Source organism: Callorhinus ursinus, unplaced genomic scaffold (genome assembly GCF_003265705.2).
Source record: "Callorhinus ursinus isolate GAN/ISIS: 27379988/994484 unplaced genomic scaffold, GSC_fseal_2.0 scaffold93, whole genome shotgun sequence".
Taxonomy (NCBI): domain Eukaryota; kingdom Metazoa; phylum Chordata; class Mammalia; order Carnivora; family Otariidae; genus Callorhinus; species Callorhinus ursinus.
In genome coordinates this window covers 449,883-465,215 of record NW_027397155.1, presented here as the reverse complement: position 1 = coordinate 465,215, position 15,333 = coordinate 449,883, and the positions used below count along the sequence as shown (strand labels likewise).

General features: G+C 36.6%; 1 protein-coding gene across 1 annotated transcript in view; it reads right to left on the bottom strand.

Annotated features, from left to right (window-relative positions):
* NOX4 (NADPH oxidase 4) overlaps nucleotides 1-15,333 on the bottom strand; it is a 194,444-nt gene that overhangs the window by 27,366 nt on the left and 151,745 nt on the right. The window contains exons 16-18 of the mRNA XM_025893954.2: nucleotides 13,477-13,637; nucleotides 10,269-10,388; nucleotides 8,004-8,112 (exon numbers count right to left, since the gene is read on the bottom strand). Coding sequence (XP_025749739.1) covers nucleotides 8,004-8,112; nucleotides 10,269-10,388; nucleotides 13,477-13,637 — 390 coding nt within the window. The remainder of the gene's footprint in view (nucleotides 1-8,003; nucleotides 8,113-10,268; nucleotides 10,389-13,476; nucleotides 13,638-15,333) is intronic.

The window sequence follows — 15,333 nt, the reverse complement described above, 5'->3', positions numbered from 1 at the left end:
CAACATCTTATCAATCCCTTTTTAAAAAAAAAATTTATTTTTCATTTTTAGAGTCATATTTTATCCCTTCATAGTAGTTACCCTTATGTTTGGCATATATATATAAGTTGTTCTCTCTTTAAAATTTTGAGGTAAAGTTTCTTCTAACAGATCAAAATATACCCCAAATCAGTAGTGTATGGCTTTGTTCTCTTCTCCTGCCTGATCACATTCTCTCCCTTTTTCCTTTTTTTTTCTTTCTTAAATCTTCTTTCTTTTTTCATACAACTTATCTTACCAAGTCCTTTTATAAAATCTTTTATAATTTTCATCTTTACAGTCATCTTCCATCCCTTCATTGTATCAACCCTTATTTTGTACATATATGTCTTTCTTCCTTTAAAATTTTAGGAGGCACTTTTTTCTAACAGACCAAAATACGCCCAAAATCTAGTGTGTGGCACTGATCTATGCACTAGCCTGATCATATTTGATCATATTCTGCTTTTTTGTATTGTTTTGTTTTTGTTTTTATCTTTTTTTTCTCTTTTTTTTCTTTTTCTCTTTCTTTTTTCTTTCTTTCCCTTTCTTTTCCCCTGGTTTCAGGTCTTTTCTGATTTGTATACAGTATATTTGCTGGGGACGTTGTAAACCTGATAGCATTTTGTTTTCTCATTCATCTATTCTCCTCTGGACAAAATGACAAGACGAAAGAAATCACCTCAGCAAAAAGAACAAGAGGTAGTACCATCAGCCAGGGACCTACACAATACGGACATTAGTACGATGTCAGACCTAGAGTTCAGAATCATGACTTTAAAGATACTAGCTGAGCTTGAAAAAAGCGTGGAAGTTATTAGAGAAACCCTTTCTGGAGAAATAAAAAAACTAAAATCTAACCAAATCGAAATCAAAAAGGCTATTGATGAGGTGCAATCAAAAATGGGGGCACTAAATGCTAGGATAAATGAGGCAGAAGTGAGAATCAGCGATATAGAAGACCAAATGATGGAAAATAAAGAGGCTGAGAAAGAGAGAAACAACTACAGGATCACGAGGGCAGAATTCGAGAGATAAGTGATACGATAAGACGAAACAACATTAGAATAATTGGGATCCCAGAAGAAGAAGAGAGAGAGAGAGGGGCAGAAGGTATATTGGAGCAAATTATAGCAGAGAACTTCCCTAATGTGAGGAAGGAAACAGGCATTAAAATCCAGGAGGCACAGAGAACCCCTCTCAAAATCAATAATAATAGGTCAACACCCCGACATCTAATAGTAAAACTTACGAGTCTCAGAGACAAAGAGAAAATCCTGAAAGCAGCTCGGGAGAAGAGATATGTAACCTACAATGGTAGAAATATTAGATTGGCAACAGACCTATCCACAGAGACCTGGCAGGCCAGAAAGGACTGGCAAGATATCTTCAGAGCACTAAACGAGAAAAATATGCAGCCAAGAATACTATATCCAGCTAGGCTGTCATTGAAAATAGAAGGAGAGATAAAAAGCTTCCAGAACAAACAAAAACTAAAGGAATTTGCAAACACGAAACCAGCCCTCCAAGAAATATTGAGAGGGGTCCTCTAAGCAAAGAGAGAACCTAAAAGCAGCAAAGAGCAGAAACGAACACAGACAACAGACAGTTAACAGTCACCTTACAGGTAATACAATGGCACTAAATTCATACCTTTCAATAGTTACCCTGAATGTAAATGGGCTCAATGCCCCAATCAAAAGACACAGGCTATCAGATTGGATTAAAAAACAAGACCCATCAATATGCTGTCTGCAAGAGACTCATTTTAGACCCAAAGACACCCCCAGATTGAAAGTGAGGGGGTGGAAAACCATTTACCATGCTAATGGTCACCAAAAGAAAGCTGGGGTGGCAATCCTTATATCAGACAAACTAGATTTTAAAACAAAGACTGTAATAAGAGATGAGGAAGGACACTATATCCTACTTAAAGGGTCTATCCAACAAGAAGATCTAACAATTGTAAATATCTATGCCCCGAACATGGGAGCAGCCAATTATATAAGGCAATTAATAACAAAAGCAAAGAAACACATTGACAACAATACAATAATAGTGGGGGACTTTAACACCCCCCTGACTGAAATGGACAGATCATCTAAGCAAAAGATCAACAAGGAAATAAAGACTTTAAATGACACACTGGACCAAATGGACTTCACAGACATATTCAGAACATTGCATCCCAAAGCAACGGAATACACATTCTTCTCTAGTGCCCATGGAACATTCTCCAGAATTGATCACATCCTAGGTCACAAATCAGGTCTCAACCGGTACCAAAAGATTGGGATCATTCCCTGCATATTTTCAGACCACAATGCTTTGAAACTAGAACTCAACCACAAGAGGAAAGTCGGAAAGAACTCAAATACATGGAGGCTAAAGAGCATCCTACTAAAGAATGAATGGGTCAACCAAGAAATTAAAGAAGAATTAAAAAAATTCATGGAAACCAATGAAAATGAAAACACAACTGTTCAAAATCTTTGGGATACAGCAAAGGCAGTCCTGAGAGGAAAGTATATAGCAATACAAGCCTTTCTCAAGAAACAAGAAAGGTCTCAAATACACAACCTAACCCTACACCTAAAGGAGCTGGAGCGAGAACAGCAAATAAAGCCTAAACCCAGCAGGAGAAGAGAAATCATAAAGATCAGAGCAGAAATCAATGAACTAGAAACCAAAAGAACAGTAGAACAGATCAACGAAACTAGGAGCTGGTTCTTTGAAAGAATTAACAAGATTGATAAACCCCTGGCCAGACTGATCAAAAAGAAAAGAGAAATGACCCAAATCAACAAAATCATGAATGAAAGAGGAGAGATCACAACCAACACCAAAGAAATACAAACAATTATAAGAACATATTATGAGCAACTCTATGCCAGCAAATTAGAGAACCTGGAAGAAATGGGTGCATTCCTAGAGATGTATCAACTACCAAAATTGAACCAGGAAGAAATAGAAAACCTGAACAGACCTATAACCACTAAGGAAATTGAAACAGTCATCAAAAATCTCCCAAGAAACAAAAGCCCAGGGCCAGACGGCTTCCCGGGGGAATTCTATCAGACATTTCAAGAAGAATTAATACCTATTCTCCTGAAACTGTTCCAAAAAATAGAAATGGAAGGGAAACTTCCAAACTCATTTTATGAGGCCAGCATTACCTTGATCCCAAAACCAGACAAAGACCCCATCAAAAAAGAGAATTACAGACCAATATCCTTGATGAACATGGATGCAAAAATTCTCACCAAAATACTAGCCAATAGGATCCAACAGTACATTAAAAGGATTATTCACCATGACCAAGTGGGATTTATTCCTGGGCTGCAAGGCTGGTTCAACATCCGCAAATCAATCAACGTGATACAATACTTTAACAAAAGAAAGAGCAAGAAACATATGATCCTCTCAATAGATGCAGAAAAAGCATTTGACAAAGGACAACATCCTTTCTTGATCAAAACTCTTTAGAGTATAGGGATAGAGTGTACATACCTCAATATCATTAAAAAGCCATCTATGAAAAACCTACAGCGAATATCATTCTCAATGGGGAAAGGCTGAGAGCTTTTCCCCTAAGGTCAGGAACGCGGCAGGGATGTCCACTCTCACCACTGCTATTCAACATAGTATTAGAAGTCGTAGCCACAGCAATCAGACAACAAAAAGAAATCAAAGGCATCCAAATCGGCAAAGAGGAAGTCAAACTCTCACTCTTTGCAGATGATATGATACTGTATGTGGAAAACCCAAAAGACTCCACCCCAAAACTGCTAGAACTCATACAGGAATTCAGTAAAGTAGCAGGATATAAAATCAATGCACAGAAATCAGTGGCATTCCTATACACCAACAACAAGGCAGAAGAGAGACAAATCAAGGAGTCTATCCCATTTACAATTGCACCCAAAACCATTAGATACCTAGGAATAAATCTAACCAAAGAGGCAAAGGATCTGTACTCAGAAAACTATAAAATACTCATGAAAGAAATTGAAGAAGACACAAAGAAATGGAAAAACGTTCCATGCTCATGGATTGGGAGAATCAACATTGTGAAGATGTCAATGCTACCTAGAGCAATCTGCACATTCAATGCAATCCCCATCAAAATACCATCCAGTTTTTTCAAAGAAATGGAACAAATAATCCTAAAATTTGTATGGAACCAGAAGAGACCCAGAATAGCCAGAGGAATACTGAAAAAGAAAAGCAAAGCTGGCGGCATCACAATTCCGGACTTCCAGCTCTATTACAAAGCTGTCATCATCAAGACAGTATGGTACTGGCACAAAAACAGACACATAGATCAATGGAACAGAATCGAGAGCCCAGAAATGGACCCTCAACTCTATGGTCAACTTATTTTTGACAAAGCAGGAAAGAATGTCCAATGGCAAAAAGATAGTCTCTTCAACAAATGGTGTTGGGAAAATTGGACAGCCACATGCAGAAGAATGAAACTGGACCATTTCCTTACACCACACACAAAAATAGACTCCAAATGGTTGAAAGACCTAAACGTGAGACAGGAGTCCATCCAAATCCTAAAGGAGAACACAGGTAGCAACCTTTTCGACCTTAGCCGCAGCAACTTCTTTCTAGAAACATCGCCAAAGGCACGGGAAGCCCGGGCAAAAATGAACTATTGGGATTTCATCAAGATAAAAAGCTTTTGCACAGCAAAAGAAACAGTCCACAAAACCAAAAGACAACCGACAGAATGGGAGAAAATATTTGCAAATGACATATCAGATAAAGGGCTAGTATCCAAAATCTATAAAGAACTTATCAAACTCAACACCCAAAGAACAAATAATCCAATCAGGAAATGGACAGAAGACATGAACAGACATTTTTCCAAAGAAGATATCTAAATGGCCATCAGACACACGAAAAAGTGCTCAACATCGCTGGGCATCAGGGAAATCCAAATCAAAACCTCAATGAGATACCACCTCACGCCAGTCAGAATGGCTAAAATTAACAAGTCAGGAAACGACAGATGTTGGCTGGGACGCAGAGAAAGGGGAACCCACGTACACTGCTGGTGGGAATGCCAACTCGTGCAACCACTCTGGTAAACAGCATGGAGGTTCCTCAAACAGTTGAAAATAGAGCTACCATATGATCCAGCAATTGCACTACTGGGTACTTACCCCAAAGATACAAAGGTAGGGATCCGAAGGGGTACGTGCACCCCGATGTTTATAGCAACAATGACAACAATAGCCAAACTGTGGAAAGAGCCAAGTTGTCCATTGACAGATGAATGGATAAAAAAGATGTGGTGTATATACACAATGGAATATTATGCAGCCATCAAAAGAATGAGATCTTGCCATTTGCAATGACGTGGATAGAACTGGAGGGTGTTATGCTGAGTGAAATAAGTCAATCAGAGAAAGACATGTATCATATGACCTCACTGATATGAGGAATTCTTAATCTCAGGAAACAAACTGAGGGTTCCTGGACTGGTGGGGTGTGGGAGGGATGGGGTGGCTGGGTGATAGACATTGGGTAGGGTATGTGCTATGGTGAGTGCTGTGAATTGTGCAAGACTGTTGAATCACAGATCTGTACCTCTGAAACAAATAATGCAATATATGTTAAGAAAAAAAAATTACAAGAAGATAGCAGGAAGGGAAGAATGAAGGGGAGTAAATCAGAGGGGGAGAGGAACCATGAGAGACGATGGACTCTGAAAAACAAACTGAGGGTTCTAGAGGGGATGGGGGTGGGGGGATGTGTTAGCCTGGTGATGGGTATTAAAGAGGGTACGTTCTGTGTGGAGCCTTGGGTGTTATGCACAAACAATGAATCATGGAACACTACATCAAAAACTAATGATGTAATGTATGGTGATTAACATAACAATAAAAAATTTAAAAATAAATAAATAAAATAAGTAATTGCTAGAACAATACAAATAGTATGGTAGAATTTATAGAACGCTCATGAGTTGCCTCTGGTTACACAGATTAGGTGAGGAAAGTGGTAAGGGAGTATTTGGTTTATTTAAGTTATTTGACAGTTTGCCAAAGAAGGCATACAGATGGCCAAGGAACACATGAAAAACTGTTTAATATCACTAATCATTGTGGAAATGCAAATCAAAATCACAATGAGATATCACTTCACATCTGTCAAAATGGCTAGTAGGAAAAAGAAATAGTAAAGTGTTGGTGAGGATGTGGAGAAAAGAGAATCCTCATGTACTGCTTGTGGAAATGCAAGCACTGTGGAAAATAGTATAGAGGTGCCTCAAAAAATTAAAAATGGAAATACCATATGATTCAGTAATTACACTACTGGATATTGACTCAAAGAAAATGAAAACACTAATTTGAAAAGACATGTGCACCCCTATGTTTATTGCAGCATCATCTACAATAGTCAAGATAAAGAAGCAACTTAAGAGTTTACTGACATGGGGCGCCTGGGTGGCTCAGTCGGTTAAGCAGCTGCCTTCGGCTCAGGTCATGATCTCAGGGTCCTGGGATCGAGTCCCGCATCGGTTTCCCTGCTCGGCAGAGAGCCTGTTTCTCCCTCTCCTTCTGTTTGCCACTCTGATTACTTATGCTCTCTCTCTATCTCTGTTAAATAAATAAATAATAATCTTAAAAAAAAGAGTTTACTGACATATGAATGGATAAGGAATATATATATATATATATATATATATATATATATATATATATATATACATACACACACACACAAAAGAAATAGATCTTGTCATTTGCAACAATATGGATTGACCTAGAGGGTATTATGCTAAGTGAAATAAACCAGAGAAAGACAAATACCATATGATTTCACTTATATGTGGAGTCCAAAAAACAAAACAAATATATAGAAACAGGCTCATAAATACAGAGAACAAATTATGGTAGCCAAAAGGAAGAGGGGGTGGAGGAATAGGTCAAAAAGGTGAAAGGGACTGAGAGGTACAAACTTCCAGTTATAAAATAAATAAGTCACAAGGATGAAAATTACAGCATAGGGGATATACTCAATAATATTATAAAAAATTTATAGGTGACAGATTATCACTACACATATTGTATTGTGGTGAGCAGTTTGCAATGTGTAATTGTTGATTCACTATGTTGTACACTTGAAACTAACATACTACTGTATATTAACTATACTACAATTAAAAAGAAAAGGGAGGGGCGCCTGGGTGGCTCAGTCAGTTAAGCGTTTGCCTTCAGCTCTGGTCGTGATCCCAGTGTCCTGGGATCAAGTCCTGGTTGGGCTCCCTGCTCAGCGGGGATCTACTTCTGCCTCACACCGCACCCCTATCTCTCATAAATAAATAAATAAAATCTTTAAAAAAAGGAAAAGGAAAAAATTGCTGCAAATTCATGTGTATCACTTATATAATTTGAAAAAATAAAGATACACATATTAATATATAGATAAAAGGTTATGTGTAGGATAGATGAAGAAGGTCTGTTTTTTTTTTTTTAATCTCTATAGGAAATAAAACTTAGAATTTTGGATTTTGAAATTCTGCCTAGTGTGCCAAAAGTCTGGTGATTGTCCATTTGGAATATTAAAGGTGGAAATAAGAGGTCAGATCTAACAGAACAAAGGATGGAAAGTGTAGTAGCTATCATCAGCTGATGTTACCCTGTCTTCCCTCACCACCCCATATGCATACACCATCGGCCATATGCCTACATCCCTATGTTAAAACACAAATAGTAGCATTTTTATGTTAAGACATATCATAGATATAAACACATACTATCAGTTATCAACACCTGAAAATATGTGTACTAAATTATTAATATGCTACTTCTGTCATTTGAAGTTTAAGAGATTTTTTTCCTTCTTTCAAGTTATCTGCATTATTTTCTGGTTTATTCTACAGTGAGCATTTACTGCTTTTGTAATTTGAAAAAAATAAGTTTTTTTATTTAAAAACCTTGCACAAGTAAAAACAAACCTAATTTTACCTTGTTATGTAACACACAGAGTAAGTCTGCAAACCAACGGAAGGATTGGATGTTTCTGCACACCCAAATAAAATATAATCTTCTAAGCTTGTATGGTTTCCAGTCATCCCTTTAAAATTAAAGAACACAATAGTGACTAGGATGGCAAAAAATAAAATAAAATAAGAATCCCTGTACCTTTGAAAATTTGCTTTTCATTTACTAATGAAAAACCAGTCACTTACATGTATCAATTTATCATTTTTGATCATTTGTCATTGCACTTACCATAACTCCCAAATGAATTTAAAATGTAATATACAGGCTCAGAGGCATAATATATTCCACGAGTTTAAGTGTTTATGCTTGTGAATATTATATGTCTATCACCCATTTTCAGTTGAAGGCAATAAACTAAACTCCTGAATGAGAATATGAGCCCTGTGTCTCAGAAAAAAAGTTCTCTATTTTCAGTGAATTTTATCACTCAGCAGGGCTCCAGTGGTCATTAGCCATGCCCTGACCTCCAGGCAGAATGAGCCAAAGCCATTCCAGAAAGCTGGTTGTTTATCCGCTTTTAAAAATCATTAAAGAAGATGTAACAGTCACCTACTATGTAATGCATTCCAGGGCCTCGTAATTCCAAGTCTGTATTCCTATTTATAATTATGAAGTCGGCTTGAGGCTAAGAAAATATTTTCTCCTTTTCTTAACTTTAAGTTTCCAAATAACTTGCAGTATGTTTTCAGAAACAAATGATTTCTGGCTTGGAATATGGTTATTTTTCTAAGAACCTCCAAAAAGTCCCAAATTTGTAACAAGTATTTAAAATTGAAATAAAATATCATTTAAACACATCATTTAAACTTTATTATTTCCTTCTTTAGTACTCTATAAAAGATTCTTAAAGCAAATTGTGTCTACTTGAAAAATGAACGGGGTAGATTGGAGAATAATTTCCTATTGTTATTTTGTTTGTGTTTTCATGATAATATTAATCCATTAATTTTTGCTTATCATCCTAGAAAAAAAAACTGAAAAAGTCTTTCCTACGTGAGCAATCTTTTGAAATTTCTATTCTTCAGTCTGTTATAAATTTGCTGAGTAAGAGACCAAGGAATCATGGGCTCATTTGTCATCTCACTAGTAAAGCTTTTCCTGACCATACGTCTACAATGACCCCAGCCCTTTATTTCCATATCCCATTAATCTCTCTTCTTTTTATCAGAGTTCTAATATTTTATGAAATAATGTTAATTATGAATTTCTCACTGGTTTCTATTTTACCTGTTCCATTTGAATATAAGCTTTTAAAGGGCAGAGACTCTGTTTCATTCATTGCTGTATTTACTAGTTCCTATAGGACAGATTGGCACACAGGTACTCAAAGATACTTGCTGATAGAATGGATGAGGGTTGTCACTTACCATTTAGGAGAAAGTACAGAAATGAAGGCTGGTGGAATGGCTTTAAAAGGACAGAGGATAACACCCAGTGCTCCATGCAGTACGTTATATGCAAACAATGAATCATGGAACACTACATCAAAAATTAATGATGCAATGTATGGTGATTAACATAATAAAAATAAATTTAAAAAAATTTTTAAAAAAAGGACAGAGGAATGCCTGATGGTAATACTTTACAGGACAGCGTGCTGAAAGCCATGGACCACATACTGAGAATCACTGAATTATTACCTTCATCAATCAGTAAATGGAGTTCTATGAACAACAAGTACAGTAGTCCCTCCTTATCTGTGGTTTCACTTTCTGTGGTTTTTAGTTATCCGTGGTCATCCATGGAGGCAGATGATTCTCCATCTGACATATTGTTGGAAGGTCAATAGCAGCATCCCCCTCACTTCATCTCATCACGTAGGCATTTTACCATCTCACCTCATCACAAGAAGGGTGAGTATAATACAGTAAGATATTTTGAGGGAGAGAAAGAGACACCACACTCACATAACTTTCATCACAGTATACTGTGGTAATTGTTCAATTTTAATATTAGTTATTATTGTTAAATCTCTTCCTGTGCCTAACTTATTAGTTAAACTTTATAACAGGCATGTATTTATTGGAAAAAACATAATGTATGTAGGGTTCAGTACTATCTGCAATTTCAGGCATTCACTGGGGATCTTGGAACGTATTCCCTCTACATAAGAGGGGGTGTTACTGTAGACAAATTCTATGAGGGATTACCTCATACTAAGAGAGAAATGTTTGAAACACTGATAGTTCTCTATTTGAACTAATAAAATGGATCAAAATAACATACAGCAGGGTGTTGAGTATTGATGCAAATGGAGTTACTCCAATGCCTCCAGCCACACAGAGGCTAACCTCGTAGTTCAGCGATTCCTCAAATGGACTTCCAAATGGACCATCAATGTATAGCCTGTGGAGAAGGCAGACAAAGTTGGGGAAAATTAAAGTAAGTTAAATTAATTCTCTGTAATAGGTAGCAAACATGCTGAATCCAGTTTCCAGGCTTTGTATGGCTCAGGCCTTCTTTCATTATTCTCATACTAATAAACCTAAAGGAACAAGAAATGCTGTATATGAAGTCTCAATATTAAAACAGGTACATCTGTTTCTAAGCCTTCCCTTTATGAGGCAAACGTTAATTAAAAGTATAGAGGGGTATATAGGACTATGATGGCTAAGGACAAGTTAAAGCTCTGATCATATTATATTACTATATTTGACTAAATTAAAATATCAATTGCTTTACTGCATCTAAATTCAATAAATAAGGTTCTATTTAATGGCAAAGTCAGTAGCAGAAATATTTACTGAAACATTTACTCTGTGAACAGAAAAGTAATAGAAAAAGAAAAAGAAACTGTTTCCCTCTTGCTCTAGTGAGGTTAATTAGTATAGAAACAACAGGAGAACAATCTCAAAGGAATCTCTACTTACTTGGGATTGTATATGCTAGTGTGTGTGTGTGTGTGTGTGTGTGTGTGTGTGTGTGTGAGAGAGAGAGAGAGAGAGAGAGAGAGAGATCCTTCTTAACTACAACAGAACTTGCAAATTGTTCACTCGATATTTTCCCTCCATTCTTTCTTAATAACAAAACATTAATTTATTCAGGGAAGCAAAGTGCCCAGCCAAAACACCACATCACCCAAACTCCACTGTATTTATTTTGACTGTGTGATTCTGTTCTGGTTAATGTCATGTAAGTGACAGTGCAGTTGGAAAAACTGGAAGGCTTCCTGTAGAAAGCTGCCTCAGCTGAAAATTGTACCTCTATCCCTCCTTTTGTTTCCTTCTTCCAGGTACCTAAAATGTTGACCTGATGGACTTCATACTTACCTTTGATGGCTGTAGAATTAAGATAGCCTCTCTAGATGACCTAGTTCCAGGTTTCTTAATGTGAAAGATATCTTAAAGGCATTGCCATCTTAATGCTCTTTTTTCTATTATTAAAAAAAATAACTTTGCTAAAATATAGCAACTGTCCCCAAAAGTACATTTATGTTGTCAGCCTTACAATATACATGTCTTTCACTGTGAGGAGCAATTGCAACTAGATCACTTACTATTAGGCATCTGTGATCTTACTGGTTAAACGTTAAATGAATGAATGGACAGTCTTTTGACCTCTGAGCTCCATGGCATGGGGTCTAAGTTGTAATCCCATTAGTCATTGCCAATATTTGGTTTCCTTTCCTCCTGGCACTTAGACAACACTTCTTGGCATTTTTGTGATTATATTGAGCCATATGTCTAATTCTGACCACTGGGCTGTGAGTAGAGGCAATACTTGCTACTTCTGGAATAAGGCAGGGAAAAGCTTTGTCCCTTCCATGAAAACTAAAAGCCATGAATTGAACCAGAAGACAAAAGCCAACCAAATCCCTGACTTAATCACTTGAAGGGAGCTGTTCTGGATCCACTGGACCCACAGAAGTCACTTCATGAGTAAGAAAGAAATCTGTTTTGAGCCTTATCACATTTTCAGGATATTTCAAGGTTCACTAGTTAACTGCAGCAGACCTCAGACCAGCACAACTACCACATGTACAATTTATATTTAAATTCCTCAAAGGAATTTGCAAGAGTACTGATTTTAAAAAATACTACAGCTTATAGAAAAGCTACTTACTATACCTCAAGGAACAATAACCAAAGTTTGAATGCTTAAGGTAGCATTCTAAGCACAGCAGAAATTCAGAAAACACTGATAGATCATATACACACAATATGCCTAATTCTTATTACATCCATCTCCTTCATATTTTACAAATTATTCACTCAACAAACATGCACTGGGTACCAACGATTTCTGTGATACTATTTTGGACTCAAAGATAAAATTGACACCAGGACATCAAAAATGACCTTCCTGGAGTTTTTGCATCTTCACATGAAAATCACATTACATGGGTTGGAGGATGAACGAAGGACTACAATACTTTGATCTTTTGAAAGATCAGATAAATCTTCTTTAAAAAATCAGCGATAAAATTGGCAGATCACTTTAACATGTATTTAAAGAGCAGATTTAGGATACAATTCTTTATACTTGTCTGACGTCCAATGCTTTCATAAAGATATTTTCACAGAACAGAAAAACAACAACCTGAAAACAAAGCCACCAGAAGATATTTGAAAATTAATGATCAGTACATTAGATTGTTGATAGAAATCTCAAAATAGCAGTGGCTCAAAAACAACATGTGCGAATTGATTCTACGACTTCTCGCCATGTAAGCAAATCTAGAATATAAACATTAAATAAGAAAGTTGGGCTTAAAAATAAATACTGCCAACTTCAAAAACAGATCATTGCAAATCTCTACAACTATTTTAGAACCCACTACACCCAGTGCAATCTTCTCTTAGTCATTCACTCATTGAACAAATGCTTTTGTGCACCTGCAATGTGCTAGACAGTGTGCAAAGCATCAGGGAAACAGAAATGAACCAGATAGAAAAAGTCCCTGGCCTCTTGGTTCTTTGATTCTAGTGGAAGAGGAGCTAGCCCATAAAGAAAGATATAAAAAGATATATAATGAATATATAGTGATGAGTGCTTTTAAAAACAGGTAAAACATAGTCATTGTTGGAGCTAGGTGACTGGGTAAATAAAAATTCATTTTACTATTCTGTTTACTTTTATATATGCTTGTAAATTTGCATCAGCAGTTTAAATGGAGAGTCAGAGAAGGACTCTCTGTGCATATGGCAATGGAACAGAGACCTAAATGAAGTGAAGAGGCAAGATAGAAAAACATCTGGAAGAAGAATTTTTCCAGCAGGAATAGCGGGAAGTATAAATAAGCAAAGCATTTTGGCTTAAGGATATATTCACACCAGCTAAGCCCTTCCTGGGAATTTTCAGCACAGTTTCTTCATTCAGTCTCCTGCTAATTGTATTCATGAATTTTTCTTTGTCAGGACTGATGCTTTGTTTGGACCAATCGCTGTCATTTGTTCATTAACAAAGTCTTTAGCACCTGTCCTATAAAAGGCACTTTTCAGGTGCTCTGGAGATGATGGAAGTGAACAGGAGACAAGCCTCCCTGTCCTCGGAGAGGGCTTCTCTCTCTCGTGTGCAAAGTCCTAGAGATCGAAAAGTACATCTCCTGTCCACAGTAATTATGGTACTGCCCCCTTCTTTATTCATGTCTGCTTCCTATAGGAAAAAACAGACACAAGGACATTTTATTCGATCAGCAAAGGAGAAGAGCAGTTAAGAAACACACCTCTTTCCTACTTGTCTGCTTTACAACCAACAGGCCCTAATGCACACCCTCCCTACAGGTTTGGTGTTCCAGAATAACGTCTGGCAAAAAAACAAGAATTGAGGGTTCTAGACATTTACTGGGGTTGAGAGCACAGTGTGAGATGAGAAGTAGATGGGAATGTGGTGCGAAGGACCTTAGAGAAGCAGCTGTTTTTTGTGGGTTTTTTTCATTTATTTTTTTTTAAGTTTTTAAATTTTAATTCCAGTATAGCTGATACACAGTTATATCAGGTTCAAGTGTAAAATATAATGATTCAACAATTCTATATATTATTCAGTGCTCATCATGATAAGTGTACTCTTAAGTACTCTTAATCCCCATCACCTATTTCACCCATCCCACCACTCACCTCCCGTCTGGTGACCATGAGTTTATTCTCTATTAGAGTCTGGGTTTAGTTTGTCTCTCTCTTTTTCTCTTTGTTCATTTGTTTTGTTTCTTAAATTCCACATATAAGTGAAATCATATGGTATTTGTCTTTCTCTGAATGACTTATTTTGCTTAACATTCTATTCCCTAGCTCCATCCCTGTCTTTGCAAATGGCAGGATTTCATTCTTTTTTATGGCTGAATATTCCATTGTATATGCATATCACTTATTTTCCATTCATCTATTGATAGATACTTGGGCTGCTACTATAGTTTGGCTATTGTAAATAATGCTGCAATAAACATAGGGGTGCATGTACCCCTTTGAATTAGTGTTCTGTTTTCTTGGATAAATACCAGTAATGCAATTACTGGATTACAGGGTATTTCTATTTTTAACTTTTTGAGGAACTTCCATACTGTTTTCCAGAAGGGCTGCACCATTCCCACCAACAGTGCATGAGGGTTCCTTTTTCTTCACATCATAGCCAACACTTGTTTCTTGTGTTTTTGATTATAGCCATTCTGACAGTTATGAGTTGATATCTCATTGTACTTTTAATTTACATTTCCCTGATGATGAGTGATGTTGAGCATCTTTTCAGGTGTCTGTTGGCTTTCTGTATGTCATCTTTGGAAAAATGTCTATTCAGGTGCTCTGCCCATTTTTTAATTGGATTATTTGATTTGGGGTGCTGAGTTGTATCAGTTCTTTGTGTATTTTGGATACTAACCCTTTATTGGATATGTCATATACAAATATCTTCTCCCATTCCGTAGGTTGTCTTTTAGTGTTGTTAGTTGTTTCCTTCACTGTCCAAAAGCTTTTAATTTTGATGTAGTCCCCATACTTTATTTTGCTTTAGTTTCCTTTGCCTCAGGAGACAAACCTAGAAAAATGTGTTATAGCTGATGTCAGAGAAATTACTGCCTGTGCTCTCTTTTAGGATATTTATGGTCTCATATTTAGGTCTTTAATCCATTTTGAGTTTATTTTTGTGTTTGGTGTAAGAAAGTGGTCCAGTTTCATTCCTCCACATGTTGCTTCCAATTTTCCCAACACCATTTGTTGAAGAGACTGTCTTTTCTCATTGCATCTTCTTTCCTGCTATGTCAAAGGTTAATTGACCATATAATCATGGGTTTATTTCTTGGTTTTCTATTCTGTTCTATTGATCGATGTGTCTATCTTATGCCAGTACCATACTGTTTTGA